At 45.0% G+C, this 25,322-nt stretch overlaps 1 protein-coding gene across 1 annotated transcript in view; it reads right to left on the bottom strand.

Annotated features, from left to right (window-relative positions):
* Positions 1-25,322, bottom strand: part of LOC137439239 (teneurin-3) — a 319,589-nt gene that overhangs the window by 92,080 nt on the left and 202,187 nt on the right. Inside the window, exons 14-16 of the mRNA XM_078768166.1 lie at positions 19,059-19,205; positions 18,658-18,898; positions 16,613-16,732 (exon numbers count right to left, since the gene is read on the bottom strand). Of these exons, the coding sequence (XP_078624292.1) occupies positions 16,613-16,732; positions 18,658-18,898; positions 19,059-19,205 (508 nt within the window). The remainder of the gene's footprint in view (positions 1-16,612; positions 16,733-18,657; positions 18,899-19,058; positions 19,206-25,322) is intronic.

Here is a 25,322-nt window from a genome sequence, read left to right on the forward strand (position 1 = left end):
CGGCCGCCATTGCGGACCAGCGGCGGAAGGCCCCAGGCTTGTGCCATTTCCAGGCAAGGTTTGGGCCCAAGGCCAAGTCATGCCGACCTCCCTGCAGCTTCAGCGAGTCGGGAAACGGGGTGGCCGGCGCTCATTAACTGCCATGAGTGTCGGCCGTTCAGGCAGTTTGCTGTTCATTTCGGACACCGACTCCGGACGTAGTTTCCTCTGCGACACAGGTGCCCAGATGAGCGATCTACCCGCGTCGGCATTGGACCGGGAGGCCGGGAGTCATGGCCCTGCCCTGGAAGCCGCCAACGGCAGTGCTATTCAGACCTTTGGCAAACGGACTGTGGCACTGTGCTTTGGCGGCAGCGGTTTAAATGGGATTTTGTTACGGCGAAGGTTTCCACCCCCTTGCTGGGCGCTGATTTCCTCTGCGCCAACGGCCTATTGGTGGATGTTAAAAATCGGAGGCTCATTAATGCGGAGACATTCAATTCTCTTCCATGCTCGCTGAGCGGGTCCGCCTCGGTTCGGGGTGGCCTCAATTGACTTTCTCGGCCACTGCATCACGAAGGAGGGGGCCGTCCCACTGCCGTCTAAAGTGGAGGCTGTGAAGGGTTTTCCGCGCCCCCTCACAGTCAAGGCCTTGCAGGAGTTTTTTGGCATGGTGAACTTTTACCATCGTTTCGTGCCCTGGGCGGCCCAGCTGATGTGGCCCCTTTATGAGGCCCTCAAAGGCAAGCCTCCCAAACGCGCCATTGACTGGACCGAGGAGATGGCCAAGGCCTTCACGGACGCGAAACGGGCCCTCGCCAGCGCAACCATGCTGGCGCATCCGTCGCCCGATTTCTCTCACCATGGACGCTTCGGACTATGCGGTTGGCGCCGTGCACGAGCAGTGAGTCAACGGGGCGTGGCAGCCGCTTGCCTTTTTTAGCTGGCAGCTCCGCCCCAACGAACGAAAGTACAGTACCTTCGATCGTGAGCTCCTAGGCCTCTACCTTGCCGTCCGACACTTCCGTTACCTGTTGGAAGCCCGCCCGTTCACGGCGTTTGTGGACCACAAGCCCCTGGTTTTTGCCATGGCCAAGGTCTCGGAGCCGTGGTCTGCCCGTCAACAATGCCAGCTCTCCTTCGTTTCCGAGTTCACGACGGACATCCAACATGTTGCTGGGAAGGACAACACGGTCGCCGATTGTCTCTCCCGATCCATAGCTGGCGCGGTTCACCTTGGCATCGACTACGCCCGCATGGCGGCCGATCAGATCTCCGACCCGGATGTCCAGGCCTGCAGGACGGAGGTCACGGGGCTTCTACTTTCTGATGTGCCGTTCGAGGACACGGGCACCACGCTACTGTGAGACGTCTCTTTGGGACGGCCTCGCCCTGTCGTACCCACCAGCTGGAGATGGCCGGTGTTCAAGGCCGTCCACGGTCTTTCTCACCCAGGCAGGAAGGCGTCGCAAAAGTTGGAGGCGGCGAAGTTCGTTTGGCACGGGCTCAAGAAGGATGTGCGCGACTGGGCCAACACCTGCGTCGAGTGCCAACGCTCGAAGGTGCATCGCCATACCCAGGCCCCATTGGCACCATTCCCAGTGCCAGAGCGACGCTTTGACCATGTTCACGTGGACCTGGTAGGACCCCTCCTCCCCCTCGCGGGGATTCACCCACCTCCTCACGATGATCGATAGGACCACAAGGTGGCCAGAGGCCGTCCCGCTCACATCTACAACGTCTGCCGATGTGGCCCGGGCGTTCATCGGCACTTGGGTTGCCCGTTTTGGCGCTCCCTTGGACATCTCTTCAGACAGGGGCCCCCAGTTCACTTCAGAGCTCTGGGGTGCTGTGGCCCAGGGGCTTGGGGTGAAGCTCCATCGCACCACCGCATATCATCCCCAGGCTAATCGTTTGTGTGAGAGGTTTCATCGCTCTATTAAAGCTGCTCTCAGGGCCAGCCTCCGGGATGACAGTTGGGCCGACAGACTTCTGTGGGTCATGTTGGGCCTCAGGACAGCCCCTAAGGAAGACCTCCAGTCCTCATCCGCTGAGCTCGTCTATGGCCAGCCGCTACGAGTTCCCAGGGAGTTCATGCCTGACGCCACAAGCCCCTGGTCCGCTGCCCGTCAGCGGTCGGCTCTCCGGGAGAATGCCAAGATGTTTGCACCAGTGCCCACATCCCAACATGGTTTGCCTCAGGCCCACGTCCCGCCAGATCTACGTGCAGCGGAGTACGTCTTTGTTCGCCAGGACGCACACCGGGGGCCGCTTCGGCCGCCTTACGACGGGCCTCTCCGCTTTCTGGAGGCCGGGGACAAGTCCTTCGTGGTCGACATCGGCGGCAAACCGGGCCACCAAACCGGTCGACATCGGCTCAAGCCAGCTCACTTGGACCTCGACCAGCCCCCTCGGTTGGCTCAACCCCCACGGCGGGGCCGTTCCCCGTCGGGTAAGCCCCCGGTTGGCCTGCCTAACGCCAAGCTGCCAACAGTCCCTGCTCGGGTCCTCAGTCGTTTCGGCCGGGTGGTTAAGGGCCCCCGAAAACTGACATTGCCCGTGCGCGTGAATTCTGGGGGGGCGCATGTGGGGGTTACCCCATTGGGACACAATCCACGGTCACGGGACCAGTGGGGCTATGGATGGTATAGGCGTGGCATGTGCTCGGTGGTTGAAGCCACGCCCCCTTAAGAGGGTTGGGTTTGATATATATGATGATGAGTGCCGGTCGGGTTTTCAGTCCGTCAGAATAAACGAACCTTGAACCTGATACGTGCGTCTCGCCTCCCTGTTACCAGCAACTCCTACAATATCAAACTTTTTTTGATATATAGCCTTGCTCTCCTGTTTGATCTTGCAGAGTTATGGAATCTCTCAGAATATATTATTTGATGAGACATTCAGGGTCACTGATTGGAGATGAATGTTGTTGTTGTACTACTACTACTACTACTACTACTACTACTACTACTACTACTACTACTACTACTCCACATACCCAGCGAAAGGGCATAGCGACTCCCTGGTGGAGGATTGACGCAAAGTGAGGTTAGCGCAAGAATTTGGAATGTCGCTCGAGGTGCGGCCGATAACTCGCCTACCTTTAACAAAGTACACCATGTGATCTTTAACATCCACCAAGTAATTCCGGCAGGCAGGATGCCATTTAACGTCCATCCGAGGGATGGCACACATGTTGATGAATCACCCCACCTGTGTGAAACACCAGGATGACACTTTATAGATGGGTCAGGATTCAAACCCAGGATAGACAGCTCAGAGGTGAGTGTGCTTACCTCCAGGCCATCCTGCCAGCCCAATCCATACTACAGGAATGTTTATATAGTATATTTTAAATCTGAAGGTGCTATATTTGATTCTATCATATCACATTCATCTACACACACCGCCGCAAACAAGGTCCACCCTTCCCCATGATCAATCCATATCTCACTTATTGGAAATGAAACGCTTCCATCCAGTTGTTTCTAAAATCGCATGTTGTTGTTACCTCCGCCACCAAAGGTGGATGGAGGTTGTTTTCACCCCTGTTTGTTTGTGAACAAAATATCTCAAAAAGTTGTGTACGTATTCGGATTAAATTTGGCAGAGTATGTGACAAGGTATGTGACCTGTATGTGCAGAGTATGTGACTTGTATGTGACAAGGACGAAATGATTAGATTTTGGTGAAGATACGGATTCGGATTCGGCTACTCGAATTTTTTAAAGTGATTCTTCATCATTTGGGAGATAGGGCCAAAAACTATACGTAGCAGGATTTCTCAAAAAGCTGTGGACGCATTTGGACGAAATCTGGTGGACCGGTTGGGTGTGTGACAAGGACAAATAGATTCGATTTTGGTGAAGATCTGAATATGGATTCGGATATGATAATTATTTAATTTTTAAGTGATTCTTCACCATTGGGAGTTAGGGCCAAAAACGATACATAGCAGGATATGTCAAAAAGTTATGGATGTATTTGGACGAAACTTGTTGGACAGGTTGGGTGTCTGACAAGGACAAATAGATTAGATTTTGGTGAAGATCTGAATATGGATTCGGATATGATAATTATTTAATTTTTTAAGTGATTCTTCACCGTTGAGTGATATGGCCAACCAGGTGGAGGTATGCTCTCTACTGAGTGCCGTTGTAGTTGGAAATGAAACGCTTCCATCCAGTCGTTTGTTAAATTGCATGTTGTTGTTTCACATGTGTTCCTTAATTAACACAGCCTTCACCAATCATCACAGGTCTATTCCGATCATGAAGGAAACCACATCTCACTAATGGCATTTGTTTTCAAACAGAAACCACTTCTGTTATTGTGAAAAGACTTTTTTAATGACTAGTTTTGTTTCCAGTGATATTTTACTCACATAGGAGCTTGCACATAAATTACATGGAGGATAAACACACGGGTATGGACATCATCGTACTTTCATAATGATTACAAGGACACCAGTAGACACTAGACAAACATGTGGTACATGGGGTGACAGAAGGATGTGGAGGGTTTCGGAGTGATAGGTAAAAGGTGTATAATGAGATCAACTACACCCTGGAAGAAAGTTTACAAATTAAGTGTTTCTCAAAGATGTCAGACTTCCTCGTGCTTAATATAAGAATTTAATAACAGCGAACATCTCTCATGAAATGCTCTGGCAAGAATGTTTAAACTATTTTGCGAAGCAATTCCAGGCAAATGAAAAACTATTACTTGGTAAATATATTTTTTTATCTCTGGCAAGTAAAGCCAGTAAGGGATGGCAGGAGGGTCTAGACTCTGGAGTTATGCACACTCGACTCTTGACTATCTAGCCTGGGTCCGAATCCTGACCCCACTATAAATTACCATCCTGGTGTTTCACATGCAGGATGAGGCATCGATGTGTGTGCCATCCCTCTAACGGAAATTAAATTGGGCATCCCGGATGCCAGCATTAATCGGTGGCTGTTAAAGATCACGCGATGTCCTTCACAAAGAGGAGTTGAGTGATTTCCAGCATCCTGAATAAATAACAAATTTCTGCCCTGATTAACACTGGGTAGGCAATGGTAAACCACCCTGCACAACCAAACCACCTGGCATGAAAAACTACCTGGAAACACCAAACCACCTGGCATGAAAAACTACCTGGAAACACCAAACCACCTGGCACGGTCAAATCACCCGGCAAGGCAAAACCACCCGGCAAGGCAAAACCACCAGGCAAGGCAAAACCACCAGGCAAGTCAAAACCACCCGGCAAGGCAAAACCACCAGGCAAGGCAAAACCACCAGGCAAGGCAAAACCACTTAGCAAGGAAAAACCATCCGGCAAGGCAAAACCACCAGGCAAGGCAAAACCACCAGGCAAGGCAAAACCACTTAGCAAGGAAAAACCATCCGGCAAGGCCAAACCACCCGGCAAGGCAAAACCACCAGGCAAGGCAAAACCATCCGGCAAGGCAAAACCACCCGGCAAGGCAAAACCACCCGGCAAGGCAAAACCACCAGGCAAGGCAAAACCACCCGGCAAGGCAAAACCACCCGGCAAGGCAAAACCACCAGGCAAGGCAAAACCACCAGGCAAGGCAAAACCACCCGGCAAGGCCAAACCACCCGGCAAGGCAAAACCACCCGGCAAGGCAAAACCACCAGGCAAGGCAAAACCACCAGGCAAGGCAAAACCACCCGGCAAGGCAAAACCACCCGGCAAGGCAAAACCACCAGGCAAGGCAAAACCACCAGGCAAGGCAAAACCACTTAGCAAGGCAAAACCACCCGGCAAGGGAAAACCACCCGGCAAGGCCAAACCACCCGGCAAGGCCAAACCACCCGGCAAGGCAAAACCACCCGACATGGCCAAACCACCCGGCAAGGCCAAACCACCCGGCAAGGCAAAACCACCCGGCAAGGCAAAACCACCCGGCAAGGCAAAACCACCTGGCATGGCCAAACCACTTGGCAAGGAAAAACCACCCAGCATTGCCAAACCACCCGGCAAGGCAAAACCACCCGGCAAGGCAAAACCATCCGGCAAGGCAAAACCACCTGGCAAGTCAAAACCACCCGGCAAGGCAAAACCATCCGGCAAGGCAAAACCACCAGGCAAGGCAAAACCACCAGGCAAGGCAAAACCACCAGGCAAGGCAAAACCATCCGGCAAGGCAAAACCACCAGGCAAGGCAAAACCATCCAGCAAGGCAAAACCACCAGGCAAGGCAAAACCACTTAGCAAGGAAAAACCATCCGGCAAGGCAAAACCACCAGGCAAGGCAAAACCACTTAGCAAGGAAAAACCACCAGGCAAGGCAAAACCACCCGGCAAGGCAAAACCACCCGGCAAGGCCAAACCACCCGGCAAGGCAAAACCACCCGACATGGCCAAACCACCCGGCAAGGCCAAACCACCCGGCAAGGCAAAACCACCCGGCAAGGCAAAACCACCCGGCAAGGCAAAACCACCCGGCAAGGCAAAACCACCCGGCAAGGAAAACCACCCGGCAAGGCAAAACCACCTAGCATGGCCAAACCACTTGGCAAGGAAAAACCACCCAGCATTGCCAAACCACCCGGCAAGGCAAAACCACCTGGCAAGGAAAAACCACCCGGCAAGGCAAAACCATCCAGCATGGCCAAACCACCCAGCAAGGAAAAACCACCCAGCATGGCCAAACCACCCGGCATGGCCAAACCACCCAGCAAGGCAAAACCACCCAGCAAGGCAAAGCCACCTAGCATGGCCAAACCATTTGGCAAGGAAAAACCACCCAGCATTGCCAAACCACCCGGCAAGGCAAAACCACCTGGCAAGGCAAAATCATCCGGCAAGGCAAAACCACCTGGCAAAGCAAAACCACCCCCCAGCAAGGCAAAAGCACTGGGAATAGCCAAACCACCCAGCAAGGCAAAACCACCAGGCAAGGAAAAACCACCAGGCAAGGCAAAACCACCAGGCAAGGCAAAACCACCCAGCATGGCCAAACCACTTGGCAAGGAAAAAACACCCAGCATGGCCAAACCACCCGGCAAGGCAAAACCACCCGACAAGGCAAAACCACTTGGCAAGGCGAAAGCACTGGGAACAGTCAATCCACCCGGCAAGGAAAAACCACCCGGCAAGGCAAAACCACCAGGCAAGGCAAAACCACCCGGCATGGCCATACCATCCGGCAAGGCCAAACCACCCGGCAAGGCAAAACCACCCGGCAAGGCAAAACCACCCGGCAAGGCAAAACCACCCGGCAAGGCAAAACCACCCGGCAAGGCAAAACCACCCGGCAAGGCAAAACCACCCGGCAAGGCAAAACCACCCGGCAAGGCAAAACCATCCGGCCAGGCAAAACCATCCGGCAAGGCAAAACCATCCAGCATGGCCAAACCACCCAGCAAGGAAAAACAACCCAGCATGGCCAAACCACCCAGCATGGCGAAACCACCCGGCAAGGCAAAACCACCCGGCAAGGCAAAACCACTTGGCAAGGCAAAAGCACTGGGAACAGCCAATCCACCCGGCAAGGCAAAACCATCCGGCAAGGCAAAACCATCCAGCAAGGCAAAACCATCCAGCAAGGCAAAACCACCTGGCAAGGCAAAACCACCCGGCAAGGCAAAACCACCCGGCAAGGCAAAACCACCCGGCAAGGCCAAACCACCCGGCAAGGCCAAACCACCCGGCAAGACAAAACCACCCGGCAAGGCAAAACCATCCAGCAAGGCAAAACCATCCAGCAAGGCAAAACCATCCAGCATGGCCAAACCACCCAGAAAGGAAAAACCACCCAGCATGGCCAAACCACCCGGCAAGGCAAAACCACCTGGCAAGGCAAAACCATCCGGCAAGGCGAAAGCACTGGGAACAGCCAATCCACCCAGCAAGGCAAAACCACCTGGCAAGGCAAAACCACCCAGCATAGCCAAATCCCTGGTGTTGGGGGCTAGCGGCTAGGGTGCCAGCTTAGGATCCTAGGATCCTGGGTTCGAATCCTGGTCGATCGCTGAATTAACGACAGGGGGGTTGACTCAGCCTGTCATCCTTCCGAGGTCGGCTAATTGAGTACCAGTTCACTGGTAATTCCCTGCTTGTCGTAAAAGGCGACAAAAAGGGTTGGCGGCAGGAAGGGCATCCGGCCGTAAAACATTGCTTCAAAAAGGGGACCGAAACACAACAACAACCACGGTCCCCGAAAAAGGCCAACCCCCGCTTGCGGGGAAAACATGGCCTCTAAAGGTGGGTTTTTTTTTTATAGCCAAACCACCTGGCAAGGAAAAAACACCCAGCATGGCTAAACCACCCGGCAAGGCAAAACCAACTGGCAAGGAAAAACCACCCAGCAAGGCAAAAGCACTGGGAACAGCCAATCCACCCGGCAAGGCAAAACCACCAGGCAAGACAAAACCACTGGGAATGGCCAATCCACCCGACACAACCAAACCACTGGGCATAGTCAAAACCTAACAGGAGGTCATACAACACGATGGAAAATCATGGAGGGAGCTGAAGAAGCTGATGTAAACACGGCTTTACAACTCGCTTAGGCTAAATAATGTAATCGCCAATCTCAGCACAAAATTAGCGATCTGCGTGGGTGGAAAAATAAGTCAAAACAAATAGGAAATAAAACACCTGAAATGGTGATTGATCCACTGTGGAGAGAAAAGTAGCTGATGTTTCAGGTCTTACCATTTGTCGGAGGTTCTTTTTCTCCGACTAAGGGTAGGCCCAAAACGTCAGCTTCTCTTGTCTAGCTAATGTTGAAGTGACTGCACTGTATCTTACATTAACACCGTATATATTTTGTTGTCTTGCACACGTGCATTCTCATATAAACATTCTCATATGCACATGGACAGTTCTCAGCCATTTATCCGGTGTTAAGAAAAGACACAGAAATTTAGTCGCTAATGTTGAAGTAACTGCCATTTGAATCAACAAATCCAAGTGAATTTAAACTTTAAAAATCCATTAATAACATTTTAAAGTTACATTCTACTGAAAGCTGCAGTTTGGTAAAATGCAAGTTGCCAAATTGAAAATTGAAAATAAGAACATTCCCAAAATGAAAGCTATTTCTGATTGCCAACTGCGCCAATTATTCCTGTTCTGAAATTGGAAACATGTGTCATGTGGATTCCTAAGGGATCTACAGAACCATGAAATCAAAGGGTTGGGGATGGAACGTCATCGAGCATATAGCTTCCACTTGTGATACTTTCTGCCTAAAGCATGGCTGTTTGAAAAGGTATGTTCAAATGATGGTCAGAGTCGAGGTTCAGAGCTAGAACAAAGAATGGCCAAGAACATAACAGAACAAGACTAGAACGGCACTCAATAGAGAGCATACCTCCGCCTGTTGAACAGTTTACGTTTTTAACTCAACTGGACAACGGTCCAGTTGAGTTCATCACATACTGAACCCTCCGGCGTCCGTCGTCTGTCGTCTGTTAACTTTTCGACGTTAACACTCCAGCGTCCACAAATATCAACCGATTCTGATCAAACTTGACATGCAGCATCCTTACCGCAAGGACCAGGTTGGTATTACATTTCAGCCCGATCCGTTGAAAAATGGTGGACTTAGGCGACCATTTTGTTTTTGGTCATGAAAACGACGTTAACACTCTCGCATCCACAAATATTAACAGATTTTGATCAAACTTAGAATGTTTAACCATTACCACACAAGGTAGGTTGCTATTGCATTCCAACCCGATCCGTCACAAAATGGCCGCCAAAGGCCGCCATATTGTTTTCAGCTCCGAAACGACGTTAAGACTCTAACGTCCACAAATATTTATGGATTTTGATCAAACTTGGTGTGTGAGACTCTTACCACACAAGGTAGGTTGCTATCGCATGTCAACCCGATCTGTCACAAAATGGCCGCCATAGGCCAGCATATACAAGTACAAGAACACAAGGACCTTAAAATTATTACACAAGGTTGTTGGCTTTTCATCTATCTATAATTCCAGCAATCTCTGTGTGTGTGTGTGTGTGTCTGTGTGTGTGTGTGTGTGTGTCTGTGTGTGTGTTTGTTTGTCTGTGACCGCTGTTTCTCGACAACCACGGGTCCGATATACTTGAAACTTGCCAGGTATATTGCTGGGGACCCGAGGATGTGCCTTTTCAAGGTTTTAAATTAATCGCAGAAGTAGTTACCGAGCTATGTCCAAAAAACGATTCAACCAATCAGAGAGCAGCGAGCTATCACGTGTGCCGAACGTGGCGAACAGACTCTGCCTCGGATGGCACATTTGAGAGCGTATTCATTTATTTCCCGTCGGCAAACTATGTTGGCGCTATGTTGGCGTTAAACGATGTTTTAAAACTAATTAAAACTAATTTGCGATTCTTTCGCTTTCCTGCGATATGCGACCTTCCGGACAGTCAAATGAGGACGTCACTTCCGGACTTACGGATAGTCATAGTGACGCTGAACTGATGCTGAACGTGGCGAGCAGACACTGCCTTGGACGGCACATTTGAGAGCGTATTCATTTATTTGACGTTGCAATCTGTGTTGATTGTTGTAAGGTACGATCGATTGTAGTACATACATATTTATATTTTGTACATATTCATTACGGGCACGTCACGGGTACGGGTACGGTACGGGTACGGTACCGGGTACGGTACCGGGTACGGTACGGTTACGGGTACACCACGTACGGGCACGTCCTAGTTTAAGTCAAATCTAGTACAGACAACTGACCTACTTTAATGTTGCAAAGTCAGTTCAGTTGAGATCTGCTTCCCTGGAAGCTCTAGTTTATCTCATAGTAGACCAGAAAATCACAATACAGAATCACATTTAATCAAAATCAATCACAGGAATCACCATAGGTCCAGTCTTTCATACCCTGATGTACCCCTCGTTTTTGACCATATCACTCAATGGTGAAGAATCACTTAAAATTTTCTACTGGCTGGATCCAGATCCGGATCTTCACCAAAATTGAATCGATTCTTCCTTGTCACACACACAACCTGTCCAACAAGTTTCGTCCAAATCAATCCATAATTTTTTGAGATATCCTGCTATATATCGTTTTTGGCCCTATCTCCCAATGGTGAAGAATCACGTAAAAAAAATTCGACTAGCCGGATCCGAATCCGGGTCTTCACCAAAATTTAATCATTTCGTCCCTGTCACATACACTACATCTCTGAAATATTTCGTCCAAATCTGTCCACAACCTTTTGAGATATCTTTTTCACAAACGGACAGACAGACAGACAAACAGACAGACAGACAGGAGTGAAAACATAACCTCCTCAAACATAACCTTTGATGGCGGAGGTAAACATAGCGAAAATGGGGGAAACACAGCTACAGCAGAGTGAAGGGACACAACTGAGGAAGAATGGACATTAGGGAAAATGAGCACAAAGGGAGGAGCTGGAGAAGAGACGGTGGAGGGGGGAGAAGGGTTTAACTGGATACAAGCTCAAACACTTGAAGGGAAAACCAGGGAAGAGACAGAATGCAACTAGAACGGCACCGGTAGAGCATATGCCTTCACCAGGCTGCACAGTTTACGTTTTGTATTCCACTGATGGGCCGGATCTGAATCCAGACTTTAACCAAAATCTTTTAACCAAAATTTAACCAAAATAACCAAAATAAAAAATTTAACCAAAATCAAAATCAAAACCAAAAATTTAACCAAAATTAAATTAGCTCTTTCACGAGCCTTGATTATGTATAAATAAATAAATAAATAAAAAAATCTAAGCAACTTGGCCTTCTTACCTAACTAACTCATCCACCAAGTTTGTCATAATCCATCCACAACATTTTGAAATATCATGTCGTACAGTCACGTGAAAAAGTAAGTACACCCCATGTAAAGTTTTGACTTTTTCAACATATTTCAACATACAGCTATTTGATCTTCATTTCAACAATATTGATAGATAAAGATGATATAATATAACAAATATCATGAAACATTTACATATTGTAGTCCATTGTATAATTTAAATAAACATAAATGCAAATTTCGCATGTGGAAAAAGTAAGTACACCCCTACATTTATCACTACTTCAAATACCTAAAATTAGAATCAGGTGCACCAGCTCAGGTGCAAATGATTAGAACATCGTCAGAGAGGATCTTGGAGGTACATGTCTTATTTAAACTTCAGACATTTAGTTTGGTTTGCTCTTTGTTGTTGAACTGTTCGGCGTCACCATGCCTAGATCAAAAGAGCTCTCTGAGGCCTTCAGATAGAAGGTTATAGATGCCTACAAGTCTGGGAAGGTACTTAAAAAGATCTCCAAACAATTTGAAATCAATCATTCGACTGTCCGGAAGATCATCTACAAGTGGAGAAGATTCCAAACAACTGCCAACTTGTTCAGGCCAGGCCGCCCCAGCAAGTTCAGCCTGAGAGCAGACCACATGATACTGAAAGAAGTCTTCAAGAACCCCAGAATGTCATCACGGAACCTACAGGTAGCTCTTGCCACTGTTGATGTCAAAGTGCATGAGTCTACCATGAGAAAGAGGCTGCACAAATTTGATCTACATGGGAGGTGGGCCAGGAGGAAACCTTTGTTGTCCAGAAAGAACATCAGGGCAAGACTAAAGTTTGCCAATGAACACCTAGGCAAAGACCAGCACTTCTGGAACAATGTGCTCTGGACAGATGAGTCAAATGTAGTAGCTATTTGGCCACAGTACCAGAAGACATGATTGGCGAAAAAACCAAAGACAGCATTTGACCACAAGAACCTGATACCAACTGTAAAGCATGGTGGTGGAAATATTATGTTTTGGGGCAGCTTTGCTGCATCAGGGCCTGGGCAGGTCACCATCATATAATCCACTATGAATTCTTCATTGTACCAGAGGGTGCTAGAGGATAATGTGAGGCCATCTGTCGGAAAGTTGAAGCTCAACCGAAGGTGGACCTTGCAACATCACAATGACCCTAAACATACCAGTAAATCCACCAAGGAATGGCTGAAAAGAAAGAAATGGAGGGTTCTGGTATGGCCAAGTCAAAGCCCGGATCTAAATCCCATCGAGATGTTGTGGGGGGATTTGAAACGAGCTGTGCATGCAAGAAACCCCTCAAACATCGCACAGCTGAAAGAATTCTGCATGGAGGAGTGGGCAAAAATTTCTCCCAGTCGATGTCAGAGACTGGTAGACAGTTATAAGAAACGCCTACTTGAGGTTGTTTCTGCCAAAGGGGGCAATACCACCTATTGGAGCCAAGGGTGTACTTACTTTTTCCACATGCGAAATTTGCATTTATGTTTATTTAAATTATACAATGGATTACAAAATGTAAATGTTTCATGATATTTGTTATATTATATCACCTTTATCTGTCAATATTGTTGAAATGAAGTTCAAATAGCTGTATGTTGAAATATGTTGAAAAAGTCAAAACTTTACATGGGGTGTACTTACTTTTTCACGTGACTGTGTATCGTTTTTGGCCCCATCTCTCAATTGTGAAGAATCACTTTTAAAATTCTCGTATCCGGATCTGGATCCTCACCAAAATTTAATAATTTCGTGCTCGTCACACAGCCACCCTGTCCACAAAGTCTCATCTGAATCCGTCCATAACTTTTTGAGTTATTCTGCTCGCAAAGACAGACAGACAAACAGGGGTGAATACATAACCTCCATCCACCTTCGGTGGTGGAGATAACAAAAAATGAAGAGGGAAAGTTGGATGGACACACAAACAGCTGCAGATTTGCGAGAACAACTAGGTCAGGAGGTTTGCAGGAGTGAAGACGGTGGATAGAAGGAGAATGGATGAACTGATGGAAGCGATTGGTGTGCAGATGAGCTTGACTGGGAGATTGGTGAAATGTCAGCTGAGATGGGGTGGCCATTTGGTGTGGATAGGGTAAGATAGAATGGCAAAACGAGCAGATAGGTTGAGGGAACAAGGTAGGAGGAAAAGAGGTAGACCACAGTCGACATGGGAGGATTCTGTATACCACCTTTCGAGGCCATTTTTCCCTGCAGAGCAGGGGTTGGCCTTTTTTGGGGCACTGTGGTCCCCTTTTTGAAGCAATGTTTTTTGGCCAGATGCCCTTCCTGCCGCCAACCCTGTTAGTCGCCCCTTGTGACACACAGGGAATTACTAGTGAACTGGTACTCAATTTTCCGACCTCGGAAGAATGACAGGCAGAGTCAACCCCCCTGGCGTTAATTCAGCAATTGACCGGGATTCGAACCCAGGATCCTAGGATCCCAAGCTGGCACCCTAACCGCTAAGCCAACACCAGGCTAGATGGGAGGATTGTGTGAAGAGGGATATCAATCAGTGAGGTGGGGGATAGTTGGAGAGTGAAGAGAGTTTGCTGAGGACAGAGGGGAGTGGAGGAGTATCATGGTCAAGGCAGGGCAGGAGCTTAGTGCTATCAGACCTCACCCATTACAAAGGGACGAGGAGACCAACAACAAAATAACCTGGAAAAGAAGAGGTTGGCTTGGGAAGGGTTAATTAGGGTATATACAGTGCTTTCAAAAGGTATTCACACCCCTTGATTTTTTTACATTTTGTTGTGTTACAGCCTGGATTAAAAATGGATTAAATTGAGATTTTTTGTCACTGATCTGTACACATAATAACCCATAATGTAAAAGTTGAATTTTCTTTTTTTAATAAAATTTTCCAAAGTAATTAAAAATGAAATACAGAAATACCTAATTTACACAAGTATTCAACCCCCTGAGTGAATACTTTGTAGAAGCGCCTTTGGCAGCGATTACAGCTTCAAGTCTTCTTGGGTATGTATGTATCACCTTTGCACATCTGGATTTGGGGAGTTTCTCCCATCCTTGCAGATTTGCTCAAGCTCTGTGAAGTTGATGGGGAGCATCGATGAAGAGCAATCTTCAAGTCTTTCCACAAATTCTCAATGGGATTCAAGTCTGGCCTTTGGCTGGGCCACTCAAGCGCTTTCACGTTCTTGTTCTGAAGCCATTCCAGTGTTGTTTGGCTTATGCTTTGGGTCAATGTCCTGTTTGAATGTAAATCTTTGCCACGTTCTAAGATCTTTTGCACTCTGAAGCAGGTTCTCCTGAAGCATTTGCCTGTATTTGGCTCCATTCATTGTTCCCTCTATACTTACAAGACTCCCAGTCCCTGCCACTGAAAAGCATCCCCATAGTATGATGCTGCCATCACCATGCTTCATGACAGAGATGGTAATAGATGGGTGATGAGCTGTGCTCAGTTTCCGCCAGATGTAGTGCTTTGCATTCAGGCCAAAGAGTTCAATTTTCGGCTCATCAGAACACATAATCCTTTGCCTCATACTCTCAGAGCTTTTGATGTGCCTTTTTTCAAACTCCAGGCATGCTGTCATGTGACTTTTCACAGGAGTGGTTGCCATCGAGCCACCCTGCCATAAAGCCTAGATTGAAGTGCTGCAGAGACTGGTGTCCATCTGGCAGGTTCTCCCATCTCAGCCAAGAAACTCTGTAGTAGAGTCAGAATGGTCATTGGGTTCTTGGTCACCTCCCTGACCAAGGTCCTTCTGCCCTGTTGCTCAGTTTGGTTGGACTGCCAGCTCTAAGAAGAGCCTGGGTAGTTCTGTATTTTTTCCATTTCCTAATGATGGAGCTCACTGTGCTCTCAGGAACTTTCAACACTCTAGAAATTGTTTCATACCCTTCCCCAGTTCTAGGCCTCCTCACAATTATATCTCAGAGTTCGATGGACAGTTCCTTGGACTTCATTGTAGAGTTTCTGCTCTGGCATGCAGTCAACTGTGGGACCTCATATAGAAATGTGTTTCTTTGTAAATCATCTCCCATCAATTGAATTGGCCACAGGTAGACTCCAATCAAGTTGTAGAGACATCTCAAGGGTGATCAAAATAAATTAGAGGCACCTGAGCTCAATTTGGAGTGTCATAGCAAAGGTTTTGAATACCTATTGACTCAAGACATTTCAGCTTATTATTTTTAGTTATTTTGTAAAAATAAATTCAAAAAAAAATCCACTTTGACATTATGGGGTATTATGTGTAGATCAGTGACAAAAAAATCTCAGTTTAATCATTTTAAAATTCAGGCTGTAACACAACAAAATGTGAAAAATCCAAGGGGTGTGAATACTTTCTGAAGGCACTGCAATATGTGTCCTTTAGCATTTTTCCATCCCCTCTGCCAAAATAGAGTGCACCCTTTCAAACATGAACCTATAGCAAGGTGGAGAAGCTTGGTGAAGCTAAGTCAGTTCATCAACTTCTTTGAGCAGATTCCATGTGACTGAAGTCTACAGTCACGGGATGTATCAAAACTAAAAAAAGAAATTCAGCAAATCCGGATCAGTGCACAGGAAGTGTAGTGCAGGGATCCATCTTGTACATGTCCGTAGAGATGACCATCCATGACCGTCCTCAAGAATGGCTTGATCTCCATCTCCAATGTGTCCAACAGCATTGAGTCCATTTTTTCAGGAAAGCAATTATCTTTTTTTTCTATTTCATAGTGTTCAGTTCTGTGTATAGATGTCCACTGGAATCCAAGTCGATTCAAAGAAGGAGAATAAAAAGAAGATTAAATGAGGAAGAATATGAAGAAGAAAAAATGTTGTAATGCAAAATATCAAAATTGTTTTGAAGTGAGTGCCATGTGAGTCAGCGCATCTCACAAGCCATCACGTCTGGTCAAAGTGTTTCCCAGGCTGGGGAAACCTTCAAAGGTCACGTTTACCCCAACAAGTGGGTCTCCTTCAGCAGTGGTCACCTGGCCACGCAGCACACAAGCTCGCCTGCAAGAAACACAAGATAAAGAGATGCTCGTCAATTATGTACTTTTACCTTTATTGTCACACCTTGCTCTTTCTCATAACACACAAAGTGCTCTCATAAAAAACCACAAGTTGGATAGTTTATTTTTGTTGGTAGGTATCATTTTAACCCTACCAATATCGTCAGACCCTTGCGAAAGGGGGTTTAATGCTGCTTCTATGTGGCTGCGGTCTACAATCTTCAACCACAGAAAGACTGACTGGAGATAATCTCTGAAACATGACATGATAAATCACTTGTGTATATTCATGGATGGTCCCAGTCGAGACACCTATCTACTATAAGTGGACGAGATGTGTGTGTCTCTATGTGTGTGTGTGTGAGGCATGCTTTTGTGGAGTTCTACTGGAGCTTTGAAGTGGAATGCGATACAACAAAATGATCGCCATGATCTGCTGAGTTGATTAGGTTAATTACCTACAAATAATCCGAAATATTTCCCATGTTTTAAACACACGCCATTTTAAGGTGTATAGAGCAGCTTACTATGTCCTTCCGCAGCATGGCATTCTGATTACAAAATAAACTAGAAGGGCACTCAGTAGAGAGCGTACCTCCGCCAAGTTGGCCATATCACTCAATGGTGAAGAATCACTTAAAACATTCTACTAGCTGGATCCGGATCCAGATCTTCACCAAAATTGAATCGATTCTTCCTTGTCCCACACATAACCTGTCCAACAAGTTTCGCCCAAATCCATCCATAACTTTTTGAAATATCCTGCTATGTATCATTTTTGGCCCTATCTCCCAATGGAGAAGAATCACTTAAGGGTGTAGTACTGGTGAAAAATTGAGAAAACTACATAGGTACCTTTGAGAGGCCTTTACACAAAAACAAAGTCAAGTTAATATCTAATTTTCAGTTTTTCTTGAAAGATATAATCTTGGCTTTAACTCAGACCAGTTTCAACGCTTCTTTGTCATATTACATGCATATAATTTGCATAAATTAGACCGTCAATAAAAAACAAGGAAAAACAAAGAACACATTTCTACTTCTATTTCTATGTCACCTATCATTCTTTTCACACAAAACTTGGTACATGTATTATACATGTGTTACTCTACTACCTGATGAGAGGATTTTGTGAAATTATGTCAAATGTTCACTAATTAGCTAATTATGCCAATTACCAGATAAAACTTGGTTGTCCTTCAATAAATCCACAATGGCTACTCCTATAAACAAAAGCCTTCATCATTTTAAAGGAAGTGATATTATGAATATCCTGTCCAAATTTCAGCCCAAAAGAATGATGCAAATTAAAGTTATAACAAATTTCATGCATGCAAAATGCAAAATATTATATTGAATTGAATTGAAATTTGAATTTTTAAATAATTAGGGGTACTTCTATGACCTCTAATAGCATGATTCTTGTTTATAAGACTATAAGGAAACTGTTCAGCTAAAAAAAAAATAACTAAAAAAAAATCACCTGTTCACCAGTACTACACCCTTAAAAGTCCTAGTAGACAGATCCGAATCCAGATCTTCACCAAAATCTAATAATTTCGTCATTGTCACATACGCTAAGTTTCGTCTGAATCCGTCCACAACTTTTTGAGATATTTTGTTCACAAACGGACAAACAGACGGACAGGGGTGAAAACATAACCTCCATCCACCTTTGGTGGCAGAGGAAAAAGCAAAAACAATGACAACACTGTGACAAAGCATACTACGTATATTAATTAATACTAATAATATTAACAACAACAATAATAGTAGAATAATTTACCAATAATAACGAACGTATAATGCCTCACGAATCCAGAATTACAGTTCAAAAAAAAAAATGGAATCCACAAGAACATGAAAAGGTCAAAATACAAAAATATAATTCAGAAAGTTTGGATGACCATTCCAAAAACAACAAACCTGGTGTCAAATGGTAGATTTCCATGCATTTGGTGGACCCTATTTTTGCCAACCAGGAACGAGACTCGACTGTAAAAGGATGGAGGAGGGTAGCCATCTGCATTGACACTCGGCCCCCAATTTGCAAACCTCCCCATTCGCTTTAGTAGTTCCAGGGGATCTGGGGCCCCATGGCATTCTGGGACACTGAGGCACTGCAGTTGAAAGCAGCAATCGGGATCAAGGCAGTCTGTAAGGCCATCTGGTGAGAGACAATTCAGATGGCAAATCTCTTTTACAGTTTTCATTAACAAACGATGAGGTGGATGAACCATTTTTGGTCAGACTATTGATGAGATGGTTTTCTGGAAACAAAGCCTTAAATATTTCACTGGAGTTGGAATTAGATATCAGGATCTCACCCCCATCATTGTCCCTCGCATCGCCACAAGCTGTCTCCGTTGGCAGCTGGCATCCTGCTCCATGCCAATTTGTATGACACTGGCAACTCCATGCCCCTCCAGAAAGCTGACAGCTGCCATGGCCGTGGCACAACCCAGGGCAGCCTTCTGTGGTGATATCATGTAGTATATTTAAAAAAGGTTTAAAAAAGGTTTTAGCAAGATGCAACGTTGTGGAAAATGTAATAAAATAGAGCACGAGAGGATATGGTGCCCACACCTTGGAAGCACAAGCACATGCTACCCCAATGTGATTACAATGAGATAATCATTTCTTGTGTTGTAATAATTGTGATAGAAGGCTGAATTCGCTTCCGTACCCTTGAAAGACTCGACTATCTCGAGTAAAAGTCCAGCATGATTGTGAAAGTTTTGTGGACAAACTTGTTTTCTTTCTTTGTTTAAAAAAAGTTTGATACTCGTGGAAGAGATGGACGACAGATGGTGTGAGATTTGACAACCCACGATGGGACACAGGGGAACCATGACAAGAGCCAAACGAGATCAAAACACTTGATTAAGTTACAAGCAGAGAAAGAGTGAATGATTAGCAAGAACAGACTACCTCGTGGGTAGGTATGCATAAGAGACATGGCATGGGGATGGGCTGCTATATTGAAGGACTACAGGGAAGTGCTACATCGGACAGAGTCAAAAAGGCGACGACAAGACAAAAATAATGAAAAATATCATTTAGGTGAGCAGAACGTTTTGGTTTGCAAAGAAAGGGTAACAAGGAATGGGTTAATGAGGTAAGTTAATGGGTAAGAGCAGTTCCAAGGGAGGTAATCAATCTAAATGTAAATACAAGTGGGATCGCCCGATCAAGATCAGGTTAGTAAAACTTGAGTAAACCATCGACGAGATTGATGATTAAATAAAAAAAAATAAAAAAACCACCTTTAGAGGCCATTTTTCCCCGCAAAGCGGGGGTTGGCCTTTTTCGGGGACCGTGGTTGTTGTTGTTTTTCCGTCCCCTTTTTGAAGCAATGTTTTACGGCCGGATGCCCTTCCTGAAGCCAACCCTTTTTGCCGCCTTTAACGACAAACAGGGAATTACCAGTGAACTGGTGCTCAATTAGCCGACCTCGGAAGGATGAACAGGCTGAGTCAACCCCCCTGGCGTTAATTCAGCGATCGACCGAGATTCGAACCCAGGATCCGAGGATCCTAAGCCGGCACCCTAGCCGCTAGCCCAACACCAGGGTCAGATTGATGATTAAATGTGCAGCAAAAATTAGCGTGGAGTGCAGCACAGCAATGTTGGGCCAAATGTCCTCATTTCCTTGTTTGAGGTCGGTTTCTCCGAAGCCTCATGCTGAGCAGTCTGTTGTCGATATTTATTCTCACTGGTAATACCCACTCCCTCCGGGAACAAAATATGGTGTCAGTAGCCGCTCCCTGAGGCAGAGATTAGTGGTTAAACAGTTGCACTATTCCACATTCTGAGGAGAAATTTGCAAGTAGTCTCCCTAGATTGGCCCAGCCATTTTTGATTCTATAATGAACAGACATACATACATACACACATGCAGAGAAATCCCTTATTTTAATTTAGCTAGAAACACACGCTCCCTCCCGCTATGGTGAAACACTTACAAAGGGAACGACACCCTCACGGGAAAGTGGGGTTGGGGGCGAGGGGAGGTAGTTTGTGCTCATGACCTGACACTGGATACCCCAAAATCTGATGGAGATTGTCCCAGGGGTATGGAACTGCATATAAGTCAAAGAAAAGGATATGCACACACACACCTTGCTCTTATATATACATATATATATATATATATAGTATATATATATATATATATATATACATATATATATATATATATATATATATATATATATATATACATATATATATATGCGTATATATATATATATATATATATATATATATATATATATATATATATATATATATATATATATATATATATATATATATATATATATATATATATATACAGTCACGTGAAAAAGTAAGTACACCCCATGTAAAGTTTTGACTTTTTCAACATATTTCAACATACAGCTATTTGATCTTCATTTCAACAATATTGAAAGACTAGCGGGGTCACCCGTGGGAATCCCACGGGCATGGATGTGTGTGACATTTCGACATTGAGTTAGATGCTGCACATTCATTTTTACAAAATGGTTACTGGCAAGTCATCAGATCCAGAAATGGTGTGATGAACACTTTATTTATTTCACATAATATGTGACCCCTCACTCCTCTCCACCTGACACTCTCCTGTCTCCACCTAGCACTCCTCTCCTCTCCAAACCCTCACATCCCTCTCCTTTCCAATCCCTCACCTCTCCAATCCCTCACACTCCTCTCCTCTCCAATCCCTCACACGCCTCTCCAATCGCGCCTCACACTCCTCTCCAATCGCGCCTCACACTCCTCTCCAATCACGCCTCACACTCCTCTCCAATCGCACCTCACACTCCTCTCCAATCGCGCCTCACACTCCCCTCCAATCACTCCTCTCCAATCGTGCCTCACACTCCTCTCCAATCGCGCCTCACACTCCTCTCCAATCGCGCCTCACACTCCTCTCCAATCGCGCCTCACTCGCCTCTCCAATCGGCTTTCCCCGTCTCGTTTCTCTCGTTTTTCTCCCGTCTCGTTCTTTTTCTTGCTCCAAATCGGCCCATCTCGCCCGTCGGCCCGTCGGAATCGGAAATCGGCCCGTCTTGCTTTCGTGCTTGCACGTAAATAAATTGTGTTCATGACACCATTTCTGGATCTGATGACTTGCCAGTAACCATTTTGTAAAAATGAATGTGCAGCATCTAACTCAATATGTCGAAATGTCACACACATCCATGCCCGTGGGATTCCCACGGGTGACCCCGCAAGTTTGCATTGACGTTCGTCGATGGACTCGTTCGCCCGTCTCATTCGTTTTCTTGCTACATCCTGTTCAAGTCTGCGTTCTTCATCGATCGTCTCATTCATTTTGGAAATATAAGTTTCCACGCAGCGCATGAATTGTCACGATCCTCAAGAGGAATTTGTCTCGTAATCATCAAATGACAAATAGCAAGTAAATTACATTGTGAAAATTTAATATTTCAAATAGACCTATTTAAAGTGTATGCGCAAATAACTAATAAATTAAAAAACGAAGAAATATGTCTCGGTAATTTCCTGAACTCGGTAATTTCTCGGTAATTTTACTTCCGGCTAAAAATGTTGAATGAAATAAAAACGAAGAAATATATGTCGTTTTGTGACGACTGTCATCAAAGGTAAACGGTGAATTCACTCGGTTTATTCGGTTCGGCTCGGTTTAAAGAAAAAGCGATAATGTCGAAATGTTGACGTCTGTGTCATGTTGGGCGGTGTATGATACTTGTTGGCTGTTGGGCGGTGATATGGTGTATTTTTAAAAATATATCTCTGCGTTTTCCCGCGTTGCTGACACCGAGTCTAAAACCATGATGGTGAGTTATATTGGAGATAAAGGCGTGAGAGAGACTCAATGGCCTTGAAGTTACAGGCATTTGAGAATTCATTTCGTTCTATAAACGGCAACTTTCATCGGATTTTCTTCTCGTTTTTTTTCAACCGAGTCTAAAACTATGTTAGCGACTGTGAAAAATGAAATGATATATCGAATTTAAAATAGATATCGACACATTGCCGTCGGTGTCATGTTGGGCGGTGTATGATACACCATGACGCGATTTTAAAAAATATATCTCTGCATTTTCCCGCGTGTGTGGAATGTTTGTGGAAAATTAAAGATTTCAAATAAACCTATTTAAAGTGTATGCGCACATAACTAATAAAAAAAACGAAGAAATATCTCGGTAATTTCCTGAAACATATTTTACTTCCGGCTAATATGTTGAATGAAATAAAAACGAAGAAATATATGTCGGCATCATTGTTGACGTTTTTGTGACGACTATCATCAAACGAAATAGTAATATATCATAACGGAAAAGCAAAAGCGAATTTTTAATATATATCGACACATTGCCGGCGGTGTCATGTTGGGCGGTGTATGATACACCATGACGCGATTTTAAAAAATATATCTCTGCATTTTCCCGCGTGTGTGGATTGTTCTCAATTATTGCTGACACCGAGTCTAAAAGTAAAACCATCGATAAAAATGAAATCATATGGTGAGTTAGATTGGAGATAAAGGCGTGAGAGAGACTCAATGGCCTTGAAGTTACAGGCCTTTGAGAATTCATTTCGTTCTATAAACGGCAACTTTCATCGGATTTTCTTCCCGTTTTTTTTCAACCGAGTCAAAAACTATGTTAGCGACTGTGAAAAATGAAATGATTTATCGAATTTGATTTGAAATAAAACTGGGGGAGAGCAAGACACCACGGGCCTACAAAACAGGACTCAAAGCTATGCGAGTTAATAAAATGGTGGATATTTGTTTATAGCCACTCCCAGAATGGGTGGAGCTATGGGTGGAGCTACTCTGCAAACCGAGTAAGCCACACCCCGGACAGACACCCAACAGATAGACAGACAGACAGACAGACAGAATCATCTACGGCTATTATAATATAGATAAAGGGGATATAATATAACAAATATCATAAAACATTTACATTTTGTAGTCCATTGTATAATTTAAATAAACATAAATGCAAATTTCGCATGTGGAAAAAGTAAGTACACCCTTGGCTCTAATAGGTGGTATTGCCCCCTTTGGCAGAAACAACTTCAAGTCGGCGTTTCTTATAACTGTCTACCAGTATCTGACATCGACTGGGAGAAATTTTTGCCCACTCCTCCATGCAGAATTCTTTCAGCTGTGCGATGTTTGAGGGGTTTCTTGCATGCACAGCTCGTTTCGAATCCCCCCACAACATCTCGATGGGATTTAGATCCGGGCTTTGACTTGGCCATTCCAGAACCCTCCATTTCTTTCTTTTCAGCCATTCCTTGGTGGATTTACTGGTATGTTTAGGGTCATTGTCATGTTGCAAGGTCCACCTTCGGTTGAGCTTCAACTTTCTGACAGATGGCCTCACATTATCCTCAAGCACCCTCTGGTACAATGAAGAATTCATAATGGATTATATGATGGTGAGCTGCCCAGGCCCTGATGCAGCAAAGCTGCCCCAAACCATAATATTTCCACCACCATGCTGTACAGTTGGTATCAGGTTCTTGTGGTCAAATGCTGTCTTTAGTTTTTGCCAAACATGTCTTCTGGTACTGTGGCCAAATAGCTCTACCTTTGACTCATCTGTCCAGAGCACATTGTTCCAGATGTGCTGGTCTTTGCCTAGGTGTTCATTGGCAAACTTTAGTCTTGCCCTGATGTTCTTTCTAGACAGCGAAGGTTTCCTCCTGGCACACCTCCCATGTAGATCAAATTTGTGCAGCCTCTTTCTAATGGTAGACTCGTGCACTTTGACATCAACAGTGGCAAGCGCTACCTGTAGGTCCCATGATGACATTCTGGGGTTCTTGGAGACTTCTTTCAGCATCTTGCGGTCTGCTCTCGGGCTGAACTTGCTGGGGCAGCCTAGCCTGAACAAGTTGGCAGTTGTTTGGAATCTTCTCCACTTGTAGATGATCTTCCGGACAGTCGAATGATTGATTTCAAATTGTTTGGAGATCTTTTTAAATCCCTTCCTAGACTCATAGGCATCTATAACCTTATTTCTGAAGGCCTCAGAGAGCTCTTTTGATCTAAGCATGGTGACGCCGCACACTTCAACAACAAAGAGCAAACCAAACGAAATGTCTGAGGTTTAAATAAGGCAGGTTCCTCCAAGATCCTCTCTAATGATGTTCTAATCATTTGCACCTGAGCTGGTGCACCTGATTCTAATTTTAGGTATTTGAAGTAGTGATAAATGTAGGGGTGTACTTACTTTTTCCACATGCAAAATTTGCATTTATGTTTATTTAAATTATACAATGGATGACAAAATGCAAATTTTCATGATATTTGTTATATTATCTCACCTTTATCGATCAATATTATTGAAATGAAGATCAAATAGCTGTATGTTGAAATATGTTGAAAAAGTCAAAACATTACATGGGGTGTACTTACTTTTTCACGTGACTATATATATATATATATATATATATATATATATATATATATATATATATATATATATATATATATATATATATATATATATATATATATATATATATATAATATATATATATTAGGGCGGTCCTCTTGTCCCGTATATATATATACATAC

Source organism: Myxine glutinosa, chromosome 14, assembly GCF_964187855.1.
Source record: "Myxine glutinosa chromosome 14, kmMyxGlut1.1, whole genome shotgun sequence".
NCBI lineage: Eukaryota > Metazoa > Chordata > Myxini > Myxiniformes > Myxinidae > Myxine > Myxine glutinosa.